Here is a 14,896-nt window from a genome sequence, read left to right on the forward strand (position 1 = left end):
AGCAGCCACCATGCTCGAGTGTTCTTTGCCTTGGTCTTCTTGCCCATTGCGGCGGCCGATGGAGGTATTGTGTGTGACAACTCTCAGATAGGGGGAGTCAGATGATAGGTTTTGGGAAGACGCCAACCGGTTTTAAGATCCGAAGTGGGCTTCTCGGGCGGCGCGCCAACATGAATGCGACTAGACGGCGAGACGGTGATAGCGGCTTCAGTGATTGGGGTTCTAGAGCCGGAGAGGGTTTTCGGATAGGACTGAGTTGTTGGAAGTCGGCAGACGTATGAGCTCCTCAAGAGCTCCCCGATTTTGGGCCGACATAGAGGATTTCAAACATCTGAATCAGTCTGGTCCGATTTGGTGAGCTGCATTGAAGGCCTAAAAATGTTTTGAACCGTTCATTTCAAACATTTAGGATAATTTGATGAGCTGCGGATGTCATATTGGGAAGAGTTCACAACGGTGTGATACAGGGCACCCTTAGCAGTGAAAGCTTGTCCAACCTGTCTACAAAAAATGTTTTTTCAGAAAAGAAAAGAAAAAAAATAGTTTGTTAAAGCTATCACGCACTCGTGGGACAGACGGTGGTCCCGACGCGCTACTTTAAGTCCCACGTGTCAGTGTGATGGCGAGCAACCTGGATAAGAAGGACCTCATAAAACCTCGGGCTACCTCCGAATAGAGAGGCAACCCAACGAAGCAAACCGCGACAGAAACTGGTGGCTGGGCCACTGGTTTCATTTATCCTTTTCCTTTTAGCTGACGATCGATAGAAGCCAGTGGGCGCGCAGCGCAGCTACAAATACGCCACCAACCTGACCCGCTGATCCCATCCAATTCCCCATTCCCAAAAAAAGTCATCCGGTCCGAGAATCACTGTAAGAGATTAGGAACCTCGTCCACCGGAGATGGAGAAGATGAGCTCGTCGGTGCAGTCCTGGGCGGACCAGCACAAGCTCGCCACCGTCGGTTAGTCTCAGCCCCTCGGTCCCCCCTTCCCTCCCGCGATCTCTGATCGGTGTTCTTGTACGTAGTTGTGATGCGAGACCGGGCACTAATTTTGGCTGCGTCTTTGCCGTGGATGCAGGGGCGATGTGGACGACGGCGGTTGGCGCCTCGGTGGCGTGCGGCCGGCGGCGGGGCAAGGCGGCGGGGTTCACGGTCGCTGCCGCACTCGGCGGAGCGGCGCTGGCGCACCAGTACTACGCAGCCAAACGGAGGGAGGAGGAGGCGAGGTGCTTCGAGCTGGACTTCTACTCGCAGCTGCCGGCGGCCACCGGCGAGGACGGCCAGGAGAACGAGCGGTGGAGCTACTAGCGGTGGATCAGACGCTCAGATCACGGCCGGCCGGCCGTGGATCGAGACGAGACGATGATGATGACGACCAATTAGGAGTACCAGTTAATTAATGGCCCATGACGTGGCGCGGCTCATTTGTCCTAATCCATCCAGCGGGGAAGACGGGATTATCTTATCTGCTTTGTACTATCCATCCATCCAGCAAGTGGCGTTGTTGTCTCCATCATCTAGTAGGTGTGATGGAGGTGGGGGTAGGATTATTAGGTTCCCTTCCCTCTTCTCTATGTCTATGATTGAAGGAACCAAGAAACCCAGCGATGCCTTGCGGATTATAGTAGATAGAATTCTGTCTGTTTGGATGATGTTGATCGAATAAGCAACAGCGAGTCGCCTGAGTTATCCAAGTTTTAAACTTTTAATAGTGTCCGGCACACAGTGAGAAGCGAGGCCGGCCTTAGTCATGAGAAAAGAATCCTGGAATCCGTGGTTGCTACATTATCCATTCAAGGGGTCCATATGTTAACTGGATCTGGAAGGAAGAATCTTTCCCGAAGGAAAGTGGAGAAAAGAGAGAGAAGCTGGCATTTTAATTTCAGTTGCACACAACTGATACTCATGACAAATGCAATTGCAAGGTATGGTAATGTCTTTGAGAATCTTTGGAGTATTTTGCTGCAACATGCAACATAATAAAGCATATAAATTAGGTGTAAAGTTATGGCTACAACGGCAACCAGCAAATTTCCTCCGGCATCCGTGCGCGATCCACGCATGCGGATGCGGGAGGCATCCAACCAACCATATCATGTATATGTCCGTCAGTGAATTCAAATTCAAATGTACCCTGATCCACATAACACGTCGGATCGCATCTCCGATCACAACCAAAAAGAGGCAAATATGCTTAGTCTTTACATGCCCAAGTCCAAAAGAACATTAGTCTGGCAGTCCATGCATTTCTGCCATGTTAGACCGATAATCCCAGCAAGCTGCTCCCCGATCAAGAAGGTGTCGTCGCTGCTGTGTAGGCAACCTCCGCGTCCGCCTCCGCCAACTCATCTTTGTGCCGCCGCAACATCTGGTAGCGGACGGATTGCACGATCATTCTAGCGTTGGCATCCAAAAGAGTCGACATTCAAGGTCAACATGTTGACGTCCTCCGCATTGGCGGTGATCACCGCCCTCTTTTCCTCGAGCGTGGCCTTCCTCTCTTCAAGCTTGATCTTTTTCTCTGTCGCCTCCATCAACTGTTTGAACCTCTCCGCCTTCCTCTCCTCCTTGATGTTCGAGCTCCTCATGCATGCCTCCTCCTTCTTCGCCAAGATCTCCTCGAACCTCTTCATCAGCTTAGCCGCCGCACCTTCTCGCTTTGCCCTCTCCTCCTCCCACTTCTTACCCCATAAATTTCTTCTAACTTTCTTCGGCGGTTCTTGCGTTGGGTCGGTAGGGTCACCGATTTCTTCCTCATTGGCTTGGGTTGCGGTTCCACTTTGGTTGACCATTTAACTTCAACTAACAATGCATGACGGTGAAGGACTTCTTCTCCAACTTCTTGTACACCACACAAGCACGAGTAGGCTACAAAGTGAAACAATGCATATCCGTCTAGTGAGCAACAAAGCAATACATGCCCGGCTAGTGATCAACAAAACTAAAGCATATCTGGCTAGTGATCAACTTACTTGCTCCATGATTTGTGCACCGCTAGACCACCGTGCGATGAGATACCAAGTGCCCACAATACTTGGACATGGCCTCTTGGATGGTGTACCATCGATTGGTTCAGGGACTTCCACTCACGGTTGCGGATGACCGCGTCAGAGTAGGGCGTGAAATGTTTGTGTTCATGAAACCATACGTGAATGTTCCTCCAAAAGGTTGTTCCCTTTTGCTCCGTGGCATGGCGAGGATCAAGGCTAGTGGCCAACCATGCATCGCACAATAGCTTATCCTCCCGCATGTTGAAACTCTCTCCTCTACCCTTCTTCTTCGGATCGCCAGTTGTATCATTTGGATCATCGTTGTTGCCGTCCTCCTCCTCCTCTCCAACCCCTCCGGATGCTGCTCTCTGGCGGCCCAATGGTGTTGTTATTGTTGTGTGTCATCGTTGGTCTGAGTGTAGGACCGCTTCGTGGCCGTCTGGGTGTAGGACTGCTGCTGGTAGTTACCGGATTGGGTGGGATCCAAGTCTTCCACCAGCCCGTCCTCATAGACCCCTCCTCCTTCCTCGCCTCCGTCATGGATGATGTCGAGCATCTCCCTATCCGTGTCGTACACTGGCTCCCCCGCTCTGGGCATTGTAGCGAACAGCACGCGGCCACCCATCTGCTCCCCGGTCGCCGGCCGCGCCAGGACGAGCTGCGGCAAAGAATACTCTGAGAAGAGCGGCGCCGTGTTAACGTCGACGATGTAAGGCACCGTACTGGCGGGGGTTCCGAGCTGCTTGGCAGTGTAGTAGCACGGAGGCTTGTAGGACTCCGGCCGCGGCGCTGTCTCTACTGTCGGCGTGCCTATCTGCAGGCATCCACCATGGCCACGCTAACCGCCTCGTCCGCCACAACCTCCACGCCCATCGCCACCACCAGGCCCACCGACGGCCAACCGCTTCTTGAGCTTCTCCTCCTTTGTTGCCTTTGCTTTGACACGACGATTTTTGTCGCGTCTCTGAGTTGGTCTTCTAGGCGAGCGTGATGCTCGGATCCTTCGGCACCTCGCCGGCTCCATCTCCGACAGGTTCTCCGACGGTTCCATGCGTCGGCGGCGGAAGGAAGGAGAAGATGGGGGGAAAGAGCGAGAATTAGGCGGAGAGCGGGGTGGAATGGACGAAGAAAGCGGGGGATTTTGACGCGGAAACGGTGTTGGATGCTACAAAAATGCGGGCTCCGCCTTCCTTTTGGAAGGGCCAGTGGGCGGAGAGCGACGTTTCGCGTGTCTAGACTCCCGTAAAGCACCCCACGTTTGTCTCCGGTTTACAGGAGAAATCGCGTCCGGACCATTCTGCGGACCGATACAGAACCGCGTTGGATGGCATCCGCGGTCCGGACGGTTGCGGGAGGTTTGAAAGTCGGCGTTGGAGATGCCCTAATGCAACGACAACAATTTAAACGTACCTTTGAATCGCATGCAGGTGCACCAAGCCACTAATTAATAATTGCATAAAATAAAGAAAAAATTATAGAGGCCACCGTCAAGTTAGCCTTGCGGCAGTCATCTTGTCTATCCTCTTTCACTATCCTATTACCCGGGACCAACATCCACAAGCAAAACAAGGAATTCAGCAAGGAAAACGATGCACAAGACAACATAGAAGATATCATTGCTCAAGTGGCGATGTTGCCTCGTCCAACCAGAACGATCAGATGTGAAGTTGCCACTCCATGAAACGGAACTCGGAGCAACACCTTAAAGACCTGATCCACCTATTGTTGCTGCCAACATTGTTAAAAAATTGAATGTGACATTTTGTTAGGTCAACACCAAGGACACACCTGAAGAGAAACTGCAGACTGTGCCTAAGAAGACGAAAAATGCTACATCTGGGACAGGAAGGAAGAAAGGCAACAAGGAGTAGCATAGGAAGTTTGCAGTTCTCTGGCAGTTGTTGTAAGGTGGCTCTTTTGGTTTTGGGGTATGTTTGTAATAAGCACTATGTTATTCAGACACTTTTTTTATGTCACCCTGCGATTGGGTATGATGTAAAACTGTAAATAGGCATCCAGTTTGCTAGACATTGTCCCGGTTACCAGCTTTCAAGATCAGTGTGAAACGCCACGCTGGTACAAAAGAGCATGCGTGCCCGGGCGCAACAAAGAGTTTCCGGGAGCATGACTGCTTGCAGTAGCGCCTGTTAATCCTGAGCCCATCGTTAATCGACCTATCTGACTCCAGCCGACTTTGAACGTTTTTTCGGTCACGAGAAGATGTGCACCAACAAATACCCGCACACAAATTCCACCACCCTGCCAAGAGGCGAATCTTACCATGTTAGAGTTATTTTTTTCTTCAGGAAGATATAGAGTTGAACCTATTCGATTGTCCTTTATACTTCTACTAGATGACTCGTTGCGCCAATGGCGCAAAGGCCGAGAGGGAGCCAAGTATTGCGAAAATATTTAGACACCCAAGTCAAAAACCAAATGTGGCCAACACTCCCGCATCCTCTACTTGGAAGCCGCCTTTTCTCACCGGATCTAACATAGATACATGATTCTTCAAGAGAAAATTTCAGAGAAAATATAAAGCATGGAAGGCTTTAAGTTGTACTATTGAGACCATACCACCATATCTTCATTTAGTTTCTTTGGAAATCTAAAGGTCTAGGAGGATGATACATGTGAGAAGCTGTGAATCCACAAAAAAAAAACTAAACTAACTTCCAAACAAACATTTCAAGTTTGGAAGCCACAAAGAAGCAGCCCAGATCTCTCGTTGTAGTGCAGGTACATGTCCTTAATCCTGCATCCACAGCCCATAATTTTTCAACACCTAAATCCACAAAATCCAGCTGAAGGAAATCATGGCAGAAACATGCGTCGTGGCTTACGTCTCCGAGAAAGACTTCTTGGCATTCTTGTGCAGGTTGGACACAGCAATCCTCGCTGCGAGCTGCAGAAGAAGCACACAGGCACCTTCCTTCACCTTGCCCTTGGGGAGGAGGGGGGCAACACTTGCAGCGCCGCAACAAGGCTTGCTCCGAGTGTAATCATCAGCATTCTTAGATACCTAAACAAACAATCAAAAAAGAACATGCTATGAGCAATCAAAAAAGAGAAATTATACAGCCTCAAAAATATATACACATGAAATAATGTTATTCATTTGACTTAAATCCCAGTCCCAATACAGGCAAGACTACATCAAGATACATTTCGTCAAAGAATCACAGAAGTGTAATGCTAAGATTAAATTATAAAGACTATATCCCTCCTTCCCCACCAAAATGTGGCCACATTCAGGCTTTGTCATCCCTTAACTAAATTTCTGACCATTTGAAGATCACAACCAAATTTACTTTCTTAGAAACACCATCATGTAAAACACAGTAAGCATTCTAATACAAAAACGTGCTCTTACATTGATATGCCCAGGATTAGATCTCCTTAAACCTTACTTTACAATGATACATCTCTGGGATATGAAACAGACAATCGTACTGAACATAATCATCATGTTTGTGGAAAAGATAAAGGATTATAGCTAACTAATGCATGATGTTTATTAAACGGTTAGCACCCAAATGCAAACCTAAGGGCCTCTGCGTAGCATGATAAGGAATAATGCCTCAAAGTAATACTATAAGAAAGGAACAAAATAGGAAGAGACGGGGTACCATGCTCTCACCTACAATAATTTCCTTCCATCTATGGGTTTTCCCTAGTACTGATCAAACCATCTTGAAATAGCAGTGTTGAACGCCAATTTTTGTTCAACACGCCAAGAGGAACCCAACAAATACACCTGCAAGCAATAAAAGATGGGTTAAAAGTTCACCCATCTAAGCAGGTATCCAACCAAAATCAGAAAAAAAAAGATATAGGATGGTCTAATCCCTGCAGGATATCGGCAAACCAGATTAGAGCAGATTGACAGGAGTATCAATACCTCAGAACTAAACACGGTAAAGTAAAAATAAAAATACTTTATCAGCACATTCTTACTAAAACCAAACATTAAGCATACTGAAATAAGGAAGTTCTGTTTTCAATAGAATTCGTGAGATTATTCCATTCTCAAGCAAGCGCGCATATGCAGAACACCTTTCAGTGAAGCACAATGGAAGACATGATCGAGGCAAGATTATAAATAAAATAAAAGGACAACCAACGAAAATATTTGCAACAAAATTATTCAAACAATATGGATCATTAGTAAATTACCAGTATCATGTATCCCTTGGCTTCCTCTGCAAACGCCTGCTAAAGCAGAGTAGAGAGGTACCAGGTAGCTTACTTTTTTGCCAGACACACAAGCAAGTGTGAAGCTGCACAAGAAGATACCTTAGAGAAGCCGTCAATGGAGCCAGTCTGAGCGAGCCAAAGAAGTGTGTGACCTTCCGGTGGCCATCATACGGGTCGGGGTCCTCCTCACGGCAGCGAATCCTCGTGGCGCCGTTATCGCCTGCTAGGTCTGGGGTGCAAAAAAGTTAGGGCGGCGGAAAAGAAGGGTGATGCTGCAGCGGACAACGAGACTGGGTCTAAATATTAATATGCCATCATATTTCATATTGCAAAAAGGAGATAGAAATGTAGCAACCTGGCATAACTAATTATCTATACTAATTATTGTCGGATGATTGCATATAATCACTCATCATGAGTAACCGACAGACTGGATGATGGAATGAGAGGAGAAATATATTTAATGAAATTGAGTAAGAGAGGGAAACTTGAAAGGAAAAAAACTCAGCACTTGCAAATGAAAAACATCATATAAAATGGATAATCACCAATCAGGCGATTTGTAAGATATGAGCTTGTTGTTGTGATTATCACAAATCTAGTTGATGGATGATTGGAATCAGCTATCACACTGAATAAACAATGTTCATGGCAAAGTTTCACTGACAGGAATCAGCTACAATCACAGAAATGTTTGTTTATGACTGGTCTTACACAAGTAGCAAGCTTCAAATCAGCACAGGAATAACGGATTTGTATATCTATGCGACTATGCCATGTGTATTGCACACTTTATTTAGACAAGCATGCAAGGAAAATATAGTCATGGCACAGTTTCAGTTTTGTGCCATGAAGAGAGGTCGTAAGTGTGTTGTCCAGAACAGAGATGACCATATGTATCAAGAATGGTGAGGTATGGAGAAAATACACTCTCTCGGGAACACAAGCAGGTTGGTATTTTTTTCCTACATCTATTTCTTTTACCTGAACTAAAGGTAATACTATGACAGCTACTATTAATGGAACTAACCAACGGCAGCCTGCTCTCACATCTTTCAATTCTTCTGTAACATATGCGCTTTATTCAGACAAGCACACGAACAAGACAATCATCGAAATAGTATTATGTTCTCATCAATGGTGCTTAAGTTGCTATGTGCATTCTTGTCAACTCAGAGATATGCATGTACAGAGGTTGGTTTTAGATCAATTGGTAATCACCTGAACTAACTACAGTACACGGTCTGTAAATCAAGATTGGGAACATACCATGAACATGATTTGTGTAGTATTTATCTGGCTGGTACCACACACACACAATCTGCTGTTGTTGCAGGAACACATGGCAAAGGAGGGTAGGCACACGTGCTTGCTGGAGCTCGATGTCTGGCCGGTTGAGGCCCAGCTACAAAAGTTCAGGCTTTCTCAGTCAACAATCTACTAAAATGTAATTAATATATAGCAGATCAATATTAAAAAATCCCGGCAAAACATGCCGACCAAAATAAAGAGGTAGAAAGCCTATTTTAAATCCATGACTGGTTACAAAGTTGCATCAACCTACTACACTAAATATATAATGGCAGTTCTGGATGATGCTTAACATGGTGCATAGTTTGATGGTACAGTGGCAACCTCATAAACTTTGCATACAACAACAACCTGTAAAGAAATGTGAACCAAAATAAAGTGTCATTGATCGAAATGATAGAACATACCTGAACGCCCCTTCTTCATATCCCATATCTAAAACAGAAGCATGCCGAATCGTTATAGTAAGAGGTTGTCAGTGCGTAAATCAGGCCATCGGCAAAAAGAACCAGAGAGACCGACCTGCAAAAAAAAATTGCAATCCTTTTACAACAATGAATCTTGAGCAAGCAAATGACGTGAAGGGAACAAAAGATAAGCAATCAACATGGCCAATGAGCAAAGGTGCTGCAGGGCAGAAGCAACTACACCCAAACTCATGGAGAAGCAACCTGAAATTGGTAAAACAAAGTGGCAGCTAGAAATTATCCTGAACCAACAAGAAAATGCCATGGTCAGCCATCACCCAAGCATGAGAAATAAATAGTTAAATACAGGGCATTTTCAGTGAAAATAAGGAATTTATTCCAGCTTAAAGTTGGGCTAGGCAACTAATTACAGAAAAAATGAAATGACATGACTTACATAGATTAATCCTCCCCTGTCAGCCTTCTTGGATTTTCATCAAACACATCCTAGGCACAGAGAAAGAAAACCTGCAAGATTTGGGCTTGGAAAACTTGGCCTTCCAAGCGATCCACCAGCGCACCTACACCGCTCGCGCGAGGTTTCCGAGCGGACAAGCTCGGAAAGGCTCGGAAACGCCTCGCAGCCCACACCCCGCGTACCTGTTCGCTCGTTCCTGGACGAGCTCCTCTCGCTGCGACCCCATCTCGCTCCTGACTCCCCTGAAGCAACCGGCGGCGGCAGAGGCGGTTAGTTCTCCGGCCCTCCTCTCCCTCCCCCATCCGTCCCTTCCCTCCTCTCCCTCACATCCGTCCACTCATCCTCTTCCATCTATTCTTCGGCCATGGAACGACCTGCAGCCTTGCTGCTCCTTCCCTCACCCGCCACGCCCGCCAGACCCCTGCCGACCGCCACCATCGCCTGCATCCAGGCCGCCAACAGCATCCTTGACCCGGCCCCCACCCTCGACTCACTCCGGAGGAGTCGACCTCGGCCGCGAGGAGGAAGAGGCGGGGGAGCCCGTCCCGCGCGAACCCAGAGCAGGCGGTGGAGACGGGTTAGCCCGCGAAGCGCTTGGCCACGACAGCCTGCGCGCGAGCGATGGGAAGGCGAGGAGGAGGAAGAGGCTAGGCGGTGGAGGAGTAGCAGTCGGCGGCGGGGCTCCTAGGGCGCAGGAGGAGGAGGTGGGAGGGAGCGGCGGCGGACGAGGGAGGGAGGAGTGAGGGGCGCGGGGATATGGATTGGGGCTAGGGTTCGACGCCGTTTTCGTCCCTCGCGCGGTGCGGTGTATTTTTCACTCGTGTGGTGCGGTGCGCCCTCTCTTTTTCCCCACGCGCAGCACGGTGCGGTGGTTTTTTCCCCTCGGGTGGTGCGGTGCGCTGGAGCCATCGGTTCTGCCTAGGAGTCTAGGAGGCTTTATATGTTCAACTATGAATCATTTTAAAAAATCAGGAAAAAGCAAAGAGGTTCGAGGAGAACTGTGAATTGACATCCAATGAAATTAGTTTAGCCTCGTTTCCTCAATATTTAAGTCATGGGGGATGCGCTGGTGATGGGGATGGGTATTTTCTTGGAAATAAAATTTTGTTTACATTACACTCCCTCCGTCCCATAATATATTATGGGACGGAGGGAGTATATAAAATTATGTAGAATGTAGAAACCAATCCGGGTGTTTGGTCTAGTGGTATGATTCTCGCTTCGGGTGCGAGAGGTCCCGAGTTCGATTCTCGGAACACCCCATTTTTTCTTAATTGCCTCAATCCACCATAAAATACCCATTAGCTACTCTGAATTTTCGTACAGAGCTACTCTGAATTTTCGTACAGACATACTGCTCAAATGCATACATCTTGATTCTACTTGCTACCATGCTACACGTACTCCCTCCGTTCCTTTTTATAAGGCGTTTCAGACAGCTGAGTTTGAACTGTTTAGTACACTGTCTGAATTTACTAAAACGTCTTATATAAGTGAAAAGAGGGAGTACCATATATAGACATGGCAGTTCTCACTTGACCACCACGGTTAATTAGCTCTAGCACAAGCAGCAGCTAAAGAAACAACAAAATCGCTGCACATCCTTCTCTGCATAGACGAAGCTCGACGGCAGTTTCTTCAGAACCAATTCGAGTAGTCAAAATCTCTGAGCTTCCGGAAATGCTTCTCCACATCCTGTCTCGATTTCGTCCACTCTTCTCTCTGGATGATAGTGGTGGCGTCGTCTCTTTGCGACTGTGATACCAATGACCGAAATTAGCTCTACAAGCTTGTTGCTAACAAGAGAATAATTGTGAAGCAAGTAAACCACCTTGTCAGTTATTCTGAAAGACTCGCCTCCATCCCGTATGAGTAGCAGGTCATTTCTCCTATCTCTCTTTTTTCCTTCAGGGACGTTCACCTGCCAAAGACGACTACATATCAGTCACCACAGACAGTACACCAAAATATATGATGTCTTATATTTTGATACGGAGGGAGTACTTAACAAAGAAAAAAAATCACTTAAAAACAAGTTTTTGGTGTTAGAGAAGTCTGCAATTCACCTACCCTAGTTTCTTGACATCATCAGGCTGCTAATAGTTTTTATTTGTTTTTTAAATTGATATTTATGGGTTACGGATATTTATTAAATGATCAATGAAAGGACTGAGAATCTCAGTGTCCGACCATAAATTTTGATTGTGAAGACACTTGACCTGTAGTAAATTCAGATCATACTAATATTTACATGAGACTCCACAAATATGGACCAAGACTAATATGATTGACATTGTGTGACAAATAACAGGTAATATCCAGAAGAAACTGCACCATTTGACATTGATACATCTGATTAGAATCCAGAATCATCACTAGTAAACAAACAGAGCAAATGAACAATGACTAGTGAAAACTTATCTTTCAGGCACATAGGTGAGATGGCTGAACTATTTAGATTAGATGAGAAACTAGTATAAAATTAGTTACAGTAGATTCCATATGCATGATTACTTTTTGCGAAAGATATAGTACATGATTACTTAAATACATAAGAGAAACTATTATTTTCATATCATGAAAGAATTAAGATTTCAATTGTCTTACCACTACTTTCGCTCTTGTGATTGACCTTGTTTTTGAGTCAATGACATAAATCTCCTCAAAATCAAGGAAAAAATCTGTATCGCTGAACCGCCTGTTTCTGTAGTGTTTTGTTAAGAAAACCTACAGCAGAAGAAACAAAAATGAAATACATATACTTAATAAAATCATGAAGCTAGATGCATATGTACTTAATATATCATATCATGGAAAAGAATATTTAGTATTAACAATAAGCTAGCATGTGGTAAAGCTGCTGCCTTGTGACCATGAGGTCACGGGTTCAAGTCCTGGAAACAGCCTCTTACAGAAATGTAGGGAAAGGCTGTGTACAATAGACCCAAAGTGGTCGGACCCTTCCCCAGACCCTGCGCAAGCGGGAGCTACATGCAGTGGGGCTGCCCTTTTTTTAACAATAAGCTAGCATGTCCAGTGAGCAGAACTGCTCGCCTATAAACACACTAAGGTGAAAGCAGTAAAACATATGATGCAGTTAACAACAGTTAAGTGTCCCAAATCTTGGGCTGGAAATCAAGTTAAAGCTTGGCTAGTAGAGAACCCACTGATGTAGCCGTGCAGCTTAAGCATCTCTAACTAAGTAATTGTACTTATTTGCTGATTTCCTGTTTTAGCACCTACAATAATTTGCACTGTGAGGACAATAAACAATGCATTGCACATCCCGTAAAGAAGCTATAAGAAGTGTAGAATCTGCCACGCGGGATGTTTTTCAGGAGTTTCACTGCTAACTTCACGTGAACCGAAGCTTGGATATGCATCATCAACAACAACAACAAAGCCTTTAGTCCCAAACAAGTTGGGGTAGGCTAGAGCTGAAGCTCATAAGATCTCGCAACCAACTCATGGTTCTGGCACATGGATAGCAAGCTTCCACGCACCCCTGTCCATGTCTAGTTCTTAAGTGATACTCCAGTCCTTCAGATCTCTCTTTACGGACTCCTCCCATGTCAAGTTCAGTCTACCCAGACCTCTCTTGACATTATCAGCACACTTTAGCTGTACGCTATGCACTGGAGCTTCTGGAGACCCGCGCTGAATATGCCCAAACCATCTCAGACGATGTTGGACAAGCTTCTCTTCAATTGGATATGCATATTAAGATTAATTTTACCTCACAAGTCAAAACTACCATTGGCAAGGACATGTCTCACCAAGCAACTATGATGCATTACTACTGCAAATCGAGTGACAAAAACTAAGGATGCAAGCAGCACACCCAGTTTCCCACATACTAGCTCACTCTAGTACAAATGTTGAGGCCATTAGTACACTTAAATGGCATGGTTAGCAGGACAAGCGGGCCACTGCTTGCATCCCTAGCAAAAACCCTGGACAGAACTTCAGAACCTTTATGGCTGTTAAATACTTAATTCCCAAGCCACATTCAGCCAGTTCATTTGGTTTACAACAGAAGGAACATAACGGAATGGCACAACAAACTAGCAGAGTAGGCAAAGTTCTCAGACATACCTTCATAATCTCCCTCTCTGTCTTGTACAGGGGATCACGCAGATGCTCAACCGGTGGCTCACTTACATGGTAGCGGCCAAAGTTTTTCTTCGCGCACCTCACATACTGAATTTCAAAGAGAAAATCAACAATTAATAACCTAATGCATTTTACATGCACCAAAAATAAGAAATAGCAAGATATGTGCACCTTTTGTGGCATCGGGGCAAGAACCCTTGGAATGGAGTAGATGTCGGTGTCAGGCGGTGTGACATACATCTGTTGCACACAATGCCATATTGAGCAGAACAAGCACCACACAGTTAGCTTAAAGATTACTACTCCCTTCCATCGATATTAATTGCCGTTTATTTAGTACAAGTTGTACTAAACCAGCGACAATTAATATGGATTGGAGGGAGTAGTTGTCAGCTGTCCTAATATTGCCATCGATTGACATGTTGGTCTGTTAGATGAAATGTCACATAGGCCAAACGCATTTTTGCAGACATGAATGGTGAAATAGTCTATTTCAAATAGAGCAGGAAATTACTGGAAAATGTAGTTGATGAGGTGAATTACTAGGATATACCTCTCGGAAGTCGTAGACGTCTTGGTCAGGGTCGGGCACCTTGCGGATGAAGAAGTCGCAGTGAAGCAGGCGAATCTTGTGGAACTCATCTTCGTCGACGGTGTAGTCGACGACGGTGTCGGAGGCGGACGCCCCAGTGGACACGAAGCTCTCAGCCGCGACCATGGCGATGTCCCCCTCCCCTTCCTCGCCTCGGCTGCCAACCCCGGAGAGCTGCGGCCGAGGCTTGACGGGGGCGAGGAGGCGGTCGTAGTCGACGTCGTAGTCCTGCTCGTTGTCGAGGTCGTCGTCGTCCCCCACACCGTCGTCTCCGTCGAGGTCAAAGTCGCCCGCATCGCCGAAGTCGTCGTCCATGTCGCCGTCACCGTACGCCGCCGAGATGTCACGCTGCCGCCGGCCCTGCCTGTGGGGGAGGAGGAGGGGCGCTGGGGTGGTGAGGAGGGAGAGTGAGAGGGAGTGAGCAGGAGAGAGCTTGAAGGTGGAGGTGGGGTTTAGGGTTTTGGAGAGCAGAGAGGGGAATGGATAGGGAGAGGCAGTCGCGAGCGGAGTGGTCGCCATTAGCGCGAGAAGGTTTTGCACTCTCGCCACTGTCCACCCACCGTATGCGACTTAAAATGGGAAAATAAACATCCTGAAATCTAAAAAGTGGCCGCGCACTTTTTGGTCGAACCGAGCGGCCGGCTCTCACAGCGCATGCATGTGGTAATTTATTTGTCTGCTAGTGCATGTAGGCGTGGCATTAAATACGTTCACACTGCTCCTTTAGTTTAAGAAAGACAGATCCATCTGCATTTATTCGGGTTTTTAAAAATTCAAAAAGCTATATCTTTCAAACCGCGCGTCG

The 14,896-nt window shown here is 46.5% G+C and overlaps 3 protein-coding genes and 1 non-coding gene across 15 annotated transcripts; 2 read left to right on the plus strand and 2 right to left on the minus strand.

Moving 5' to 3' along the window:
• Window positions 1-684: 684 nt before the first annotated feature.
• LOC123103180 (uncharacterized) lies at window positions 685-1,705 on the plus strand. The gene is made up of 2 exons (XM_044524678.1): window positions 685-963; window positions 1,082-1,705. Exons 1-2 carry the CDS (start codon window positions 903-905, stop codon window positions 1,309-1,311), a joined length of 291 nt encoding a protein of 96 aa, XP_044380613.1. The 5' UTR covers window positions 685-902; the 3' UTR covers window positions 1,312-1,705.
• A 3,749-nt stretch (window positions 1,706-5,454) lies between these two features.
• Window positions 5,455-10,227, minus strand: LOC123103183 (uncharacterized). Of its 12 annotated transcripts, XR_006449687.1 has the most exons (7): window positions 8,909-10,213; window positions 8,460-8,595; window positions 7,290-7,419; window positions 7,170-7,205; window positions 6,634-6,750; window positions 5,837-6,015; window positions 5,455-5,748 (listed from the first exon to the last, which is right to left on the minus strand). XR_006449687.1 is itself a non-coding variant. In XM_044524686.1 (6 exons), the coding sequence occupies exons 3-6, from the start codon at window positions 8,932-8,934 to the stop codon at window positions 5,682-5,684; spliced, it is 408 nt and encodes a 135-aa protein (XP_044380621.1). In that variant the 5' UTR covers window positions 8,935-9,023; window positions 9,109-9,172; window positions 9,366-10,226; the 3' UTR covers window positions 5,455-5,681. The 12 variants fall into 12 exon arrangements, 7 of the variants coding, with proteins under 7 accessions (XP_044380621.1, XP_044380620.1, XP_044380616.1 ...); XR_006449688.1 differs by lacking the exon at window positions 7,170-7,205 and having other exon boundaries at window positions 5,455-6,015; window positions 8,909-9,023; window positions 9,366-10,205; XR_006449686.1 differs by lacking the exon at window positions 7,170-7,205 and having other exon boundaries at window positions 5,455-6,015; window positions 8,909-9,023; window positions 9,109-10,204.
• Window positions 10,228-10,576: 349 nt separating this feature from the next.
• Window positions 10,577-10,648, plus strand: TRNAP-CGG (transfer RNA proline (anticodon CGG)). Its single transcript has one exon. It is a non-coding gene; the product is annotated as a tRNA-Pro (tRNA).
• Window positions 10,649-10,678: 30 nt separating this feature from the next.
• On the minus strand, window positions 10,679-14,660 carry LOC123103184 (PLASTID TRANSCRIPTIONALLY ACTIVE protein 6, chloroplastic). The gene is made up of 6 exons (XM_044524687.1): window positions 14,053-14,660; window positions 13,671-13,739; window positions 13,482-13,586; window positions 11,994-12,113; window positions 11,218-11,307; window positions 10,679-11,141 (listed from the first exon to the last, which is right to left on the minus strand). The coding sequence occupies exons 1-6, from the start codon at window positions 14,608-14,610 to the stop codon at window positions 11,025-11,027; spliced, it is 1,059 nt and encodes a 352-aa protein (XP_044380622.1). The 5' UTR covers window positions 14,611-14,660; the 3' UTR covers window positions 10,679-11,024.
• Between the last annotated feature and the right edge of the window lie 236 nt (window positions 14,661-14,896).

The sequence above is a fragment of the Triticum aestivum genome, chromosome 5A (assembly GCF_018294505.1).
Source record: "Triticum aestivum cultivar Chinese Spring chromosome 5A, IWGSC CS RefSeq v2.1, whole genome shotgun sequence".
Lineage (NCBI taxonomy): Eukaryota > Viridiplantae > Streptophyta > Magnoliopsida > Poales > Poaceae > Triticum > Triticum aestivum.